Source organism: Perkinsus marinus (genome assembly GCF_000006405.1).
Source record: "Perkinsus marinus ATCC 50983 genomic scaffold scf_1104296958668, whole genome shotgun sequence".
In the NCBI taxonomy this organism is placed as follows: Eukaryota; Perkinsozoa; order Perkinsida; family Perkinsidae; genus Perkinsus; species Perkinsus marinus.
Genome location: NW_003206680.1, coordinates 91,824 through 98,472, shown reverse-complemented (window position 1 = coordinate 98,472; position 6,649 = coordinate 91,824). Strand labels below are relative to the sequence as shown.

The 6,649-nt window shown below is 42.6% G+C and overlaps 2 protein-coding genes across 2 annotated transcripts; both read right to left on the bottom strand.

The window, feature by feature from the left end:
* Positions 1-2,002: 2,002 nt before the first annotated feature.
* Positions 2,003-3,088, bottom strand: Pmar_PMAR021292 (alcohol dehydrogenase, putative; the record flags this gene model as incomplete). The annotated part of the gene is made up of 1 exon (XM_002774240.1): positions 2,003-3,088. The coding sequence occupies one exon, from the start codon at positions 3,086-3,088 to the stop codon at positions 2,099-2,101; it is 990 nt and encodes a 329-aa protein (XP_002774286.1). The 3' UTR covers positions 2,003-2,098.
* A 1,240-nt stretch (positions 3,089-4,328) lies between these two features.
* Pmar_PMAR021291 (alcohol dehydrogenase, putative) lies at positions 4,329-5,303 on the bottom strand (the record flags this gene model as incomplete). Its single annotated transcript, XM_002774239.1, has 1 exon — positions 4,329-5,303. The coding sequence occupies one exon, from the start codon at positions 5,301-5,303 to the stop codon at positions 4,329-4,331; it is 975 nt and encodes a 324-aa protein (XP_002774285.1).
* Positions 5,304-6,649: the final 1,346 nt, after the last annotated feature.

The following is a 6,649-nucleotide window of genomic DNA, read 5'->3' as shown; positions in this document are numbered from 1 at the left end:
CCCAATTTCATGTGTTCAGCCCAAACTTCTCAACTGCTGCTCATGTCAGCCTGAAATTATTCATAGAGACTCTTCAAAATATGATTGTATTCTTTAAATACGCCACGGACTCTATTCTCGAGGGCAAAGATTTACTGTATTGCTGTAGCTTCGCGTCCATTAATCATCAAAGACACTAAAGCGACATGTGTATTCGGAGTTGGGTTATTGCTCCCCCTTTTTCCTTTTCTACTTTTCCCCATTTTTCCACCCAGCTATAGTCAAGTTTGTTAGTATTTTACAGCAACCTTCATGGGGTAACCTCAGTCGTTTTTAGTAAGTGCTCGTTGAGTGAGTTATTCGAGCTGGCGTCAGCTGGAGCCTTCTGCCCCAAGGCCACTTTCAGGAGCTAATTTCATGTATTTGTGAGGTATATGTATTATTACTACTATACGCCTGCGATTGGAGCTGATGATGAAGTCTCAGGTTATGAAAAATGCCACATTTTAATGATTGGCCTCTAATAGTCACTTTGGAGCGCAACTGAACTTTAACAGCTCGAGCATATGCCATAAATATTATCACGCGATCTCCGCGTTTTCGAAGGAGGTGGAAGAAGGGGGAAAAGGGGGGGGGGGTTCGGGGAGAGAAAAAATAGAGAAAGAACAGGTCAGCACATGACAGGTGGTATATCATATATTCTGGTCCAGAGCTCAGAAGGAATTCTACTATTGGCTCGGTGATCCCGCAAGAAGATTTCTTCAGTTCAATTCACTGTCGAGTTGAAAGGGATTTCCTCACTGAAATTATAGTTAGGGTAGTTTGGTACAGTTTTGTAGTTACCTATTTGTAATCTATTAACCTCTCGCGGATTGGTAACTCAAGATGTCAACATAATATTAGAATCTCGAGTTATCCATGAATCGAATCTGTATCATTATACTAGCGGTGCATATAATCAACAAAGTACTTATATTTCTTACGCGTCTGAAAGGGGTCGTAAAATGTCCTTCCCTAACGTGACTCAAGCCTAAAACAGTGGACGAAGTGGAACTCAGGAAAGTCGACTGAAGGTCCGCCAGGGCAATTTCCTTCTTCTTCATCTATTCTCGGCGTCAAGTCCAACTATCTATCATGCTACATATCGCAATCTCGCTGCGAAGAGTCCTATTACCTTTTAGGGGCAAACCGGCCCCCTTTCAGGAGGCGACGTTACGAAGTAGCAAAAGGACAGATATTAATTTGCTGGTATGTACACTTTCTGCTTCTTTTGTTGTTGTGTGGGAAGAGTGGCTGATATACGAAAGAGCAAAGTAGCGAGACTCACTTCACAAGTACTCCACCTTGCATAACGGAGTGTACCCGCAAGAACATCGTTTTCTCATTTGTATTTCAGGAAATTGTTATAGAGGTTGCCGCTTATAACAATTTTAGCAAGTTCTCTCATAAAAAAACGAATCATATGTATTTATAGAGGTAATGGACATATCATAGGTAGTACATTTTATTCATAGCTAGTATTATAGGTATTCTGTTATTCATATTTATATTATCATTGATCTGAGGTAATTCTAATAAAAAGGAATATGACAAATATTCATATTCTAATGTGCAAATTGCTGCTTCCATGGGAGTTTGCTTACTTTTACCCATAAAAGTGAGCGTATCGCCATATAAAAAGGAGCAGTTTGCCGTTCTGCGAATAAGAAACTCCTATTACGACACTAGAGATTTCCGAGAATGACAAAAGTAACTCGTCACGCGTGGACGTCAATTCGAACTGTATGAATATGGTTCATACTGGGAAGTTCTCTCCATTCCTCAGTTTTCCAACTAGAATATTCTTTCTAGTTCTCATCTAGTTCTATAATTCTTCAACACCCCTGCGCAGGCGATAATAATATTTCTAAGAAGGACATCCCAAGAAGACTTATATTATACCCGATCTATTTGAAGGTTTAGGACCTTAATTTAACCAAGGTTGTCCATCAACACTGTTGTATAACTCAACAACAACCTGAACTACCGAATCGGAACAAATAGATGAGAAGGGTTTAACATCTTCAACAATTCACTTCTGAACAGCAGCCTCCTATTTACGAGGTAGAGTCTTGATATTCTACTTGCCACCCATATCGATGACAATCTTTCCTCTAACTTTCCTACTCTTGAGGAGCTCATATGCCTTCCTGCAGTTCTCCTCAGTGAAAGGCAACTCCTCAGCAATGTGGATCTTCAGCTTACCGTCCATAACAAGATGACATAGCTTTTCCAAATCCTTAGGATTAGTGTCAGTCCATAGTAGAGAATAATTCTTCCTCTGGACATTCACGTGTGTATAATATGATATAAGATACCTAGCCCAGTCCATGGTACTCGGCGAATTCACACAAATATATTTTCCATCAGTTTTCAAGGTCTTCCTAGCCGTTGGTTCATAGTTGAAATCGTCACCACTGGTCACCGCATCGAACACCATATCAACAGTCCCCGCAGGGCAGTCCTCATTGGGTAGAGCGAACCCCTGTTTGGAATGGTCTGTCACCACATCAGCTCCCAAGGACTTCACAAAATTGATATTAGAAGTACCACAAACAGCATAAACCTTACAGCCATTCGCCTTAGCAATTTGAACAACACTTTGGCCGACTCCGCCGCTTGCACCAATCACAAGTACACTCTTACCGCTACCCTCCTTCTCACCACAACCACCAAGTCTCAGTCCTTGCATTGCAACAAGACTAGCAACAGGCAGGGAAGCGGCGATCTTGGGATCAACCTGGGGAGGGACTTTGGCAATGCGGTCGACCTCAGCCAAAGTGTATTCAGCAAGGCAACCCTTAAGGGCCTTGCCGTAGACCACATCGCCCTCGCGATATTCACAGCCATCGGTGATGCGGGTGACACGACCAGCAAAATCGTAACCAATGGGCTGCCCCTTCACTTTGTCCCCACGAGGGAGATGAGGCAACTTGTAGTCTATGGGATTCACCGCAGCAGCAATGACCTTCACTTGGACCTGTTTCTTGTTCTCAGGCTCGGGGACGTCGTAGCTATCATGCCACACATATTTATCGGGATCTTCCTGGCCGTAGAGAAATGCCTTCATTTTTAACAGAATTTAATAATAAATCTGCGAATATCCACACTTCAAAATCGAACAGGAATGCGAGGAGATGGTAGAGGAAAATGAGATAGAAAATACACCAATACAGAAAACGAAAAATATTCTCGTGGAAACCTACGACTACCCTCACAATAGCCGGAAAAAATCGCAACAACTCCAATTAGAAAGCTAAAGTACCGCTGACTGTACACAAAAAAATGTCCCCATGAGAAAATGTAGACAGAAAGTTCCCATAACACGATGATAACATTCTCTTACCACTCCAACGGAGATCAACTCTAGCATGTGCAAAAGGAGACAACTTATATTCGAGTATTCACGTTCTCGCTGTGCCCATGCACGCAGACACACGATGAGGCAGCACACTTAGTCCCACTAGGGCAGTTGATGATAGTTTCTATAGCTCCAAAACGGGAAGAGGTAATCATAATATAATGACACATCAACATTTCGCGATATAACGATGCATATATATAATACAGCCAACTAGACGACAACTCTCAGCGGTGTTGGAGGAATATATGTTCCCTTTCCTCGACTGAACTCGGAAGTTTCTTCACTTTCTATAGAAGTTTATATACGAAGTGGAGTAGATGTACAGAAACTGATGAGAATTCACCGGAATTCCCTCAAAAGTTTCATATCGTCGGCCGCATCATAACGACATTTCATAACGACAGGCGAAATTTTTATTGTTGGTATTTCCCATCAGTGTTGGAGGAATATGCATTAGTTTTTTTTCAGTTGAGCTCAGCAACTTCCAAAGCTAATAATGAATATTGTACGTGAATTCTAGTACAGGTTTACAGAAATCAACAATAATTAAATCCTCAAAATTCTCATATTGTCACCAACACATGTTGCTGACCATGTGCATATTTTCTAACATTACATCATGAAGTCTAAAACCTCACCAAACCAATGACCACAAACCCTCTACTTTTTATACGCACAAAAGGTCAACAATATCAAAATTATAATCATCATATCAGCTCAGATTTTCAAATATGTGACTAACTTCTCCTCGGCACCGGGAGGCATACTTGAACTCAAAGCCCTAGCGTTGGAAAGAGTCTATCACAAATCACTACTGGCTGCTGAGTAGCAGCTGTTTCATATCATGCGGTAACACATACACAAACTGACTTCACCATGTCAATAACGACTTCCACTTCAACAATATCGTAATCATCATCACTCCAAAATTCAACTACGTATTTACCTACTTCATCATATCAATGACAACTTTCCCTCTAACTCGCCGGCTCCTGAGCATCTCCAGAGCTTTCCTACACCCCTCCTCAGTAAAAGGAAGTACTTCATCTATCGGCATTTTCAATTCGCCTTTTACCACCATACCAGCAAGTGTCTTCAAATCCTCACCGCAAACGTCTGCAGTGACCATGTGAAATCCCGACCGTTGCAAATCGAAGGGCAGAAAACTCGACAAAATCGCTCTAAAAACGTCAAACCCTCTAGGGGAGTTCGTTGCGATGTATTTTCCCCCACTTTTCAAAGACTTCCTCACCAGTACTTCATAATTCATATCTTCTGGACTCGACACCGTATCAAAAACAACATCAATGCTATCAGCCGGGCACAGTTCATTGGGGAAAGTAAACCCAGGTTTGGTATAGTCCAAAACTTGATCAGCACCCAGAGATGTCACTAATTTCTCATTCTTGTCACTACAAACTGCCCACACTTTCGCACCAAAACTCTTAGCCAATTGCACGGCCATACACCCAACTCCTCCGCTTGCTCCAATGATCAGAACATTCCCAGGCGACTTGGTGATATCAGCTTTACGTAGACCAGTGAGCGCAGTGCACGCTGACGAAGCGAGACCAGCAGCAGTAGTATATTCCATACCCTCAGGCACCCTGGCAATACGATTAGTATCAACGATCGTATATTCTCCCAAGGAGCCTTTCATGGTAACTCCAAAAACCACATCTCCTACTTTGAACTCACCATTAGGGATCGTCACTTCACCAGAGAAATCAAAGCCAACGAGACGGTTTCTGAGCACACGAGAGCTGAAGGGCACCATATGAGGCAACTTGTAGTCTATCGGATTCATCCCAACAGCCAACACTTTCACTTGAACTTGTGAACGCCCCGGTTTGGGTATTTTGAAATCACCGTCGTGCCAAGCCATTTCTCCAGCCTTCGTAGAGTAGGTGAATGCCTTCATAAAAAAGGTAAAAATACTTGGTCCTATACTGTTGTCAATTCAAGAACACAGCTTGCGACGTGACAATATACAAGACATGTTCAATAGACTTCTCCTGAGTGCTGAGAGCGCTCCCAAGGTGAAGTTTTACATGTAAAATTCAATCCCAGGGGCGCTTTCGAAGCTCAGGAGAGGTCTATTGAACACTCCGACAAATCATCCCATGGCAGCAAGCGAAAGATAAGAATAACGCACACAGAAAATCGCACTAGATGGAAAACCAAAAATATTTGAGGATAATAGACTGGTTAGCGCAAGAACAGCAGTACTGTGGCGTGAGTAAAAGCGTAAAGAGGGTTGTTTTCGATACAGACAAGTAACACAATCGAAATGCGCGCGCCAATCTTACGGTTTCGGGTGCTCCACGACTTTGATCGAAAGCTAAGCTTTCAAGAATCAGGCCATTAGTGGCTACAACCGTAATTCGGGTACGGCTGTGAGGCCGAGCCCGGCTATAATGGTCGAGAGGTCTCCTCGACGGGTTAGAATTTTTATCAATTTAAATAGTCCTTGAGTACGGCGATGCCTTCATATTGATCCCAGGAACATGATAGGATCGGACAGCTGTGTCCGGCTTCAGTCCCAGTTGTACCCTTCGCGTAAAGGTTCACACAGCAGGTGAATCCGCGACATTCCGGGGTCGTTCGATAAACCGGAACTCAGAACTGTTTCCGGAGTCGCTTAATACGCGTTTAATATCATGCTAGAATCGATTCTGAATTGACCCATAATTGATTCAATGAACATGGGGTCCGTGTTGGGCATGTGGTTTCTTCGTGCGTGTAAATCCTCATTTCTCAAGGATAGGCCTCTTTTGTAAAGAAGTTTAGCGCTCGTCCTCACCTGCATTACGGCTTGGCTTCAAATAAGAGTTCCGGTTACTACAGATAAGTATCGAACTTGGTAAAGAGTTTTGTTAATAGTTGTGAGATTTTTGTTTAAGTTACAAATTAATTTAAAAATGTACTTGCAGAGTTTCGAACCAACGACTGTTTGGCGGAACGTAGCGAGTCGTCTTGTACACCTTTAACTTTAGGATGGTCGGTAAAGTACCCCCCCGAGGTACTTTACCATTAGGATGAAAATTTCCTTAAAAATATAGCTTGTGAAAGCCGAGCGTCCTAACAGCCTGTTTTTGAGGATAAAGGCATCCTAATATCCTAAATCCTAACGGTAAGGATCCTAATGTCCTAAAGTCCTAACCTAACCTAACGAAAGGGCCCTTGTGAACGCCATTTATCCTTAGATTGCATCCTAATGGGTTGAAATCCTAACATTACGACGCTTGTGAAATATGCCCCTGATTT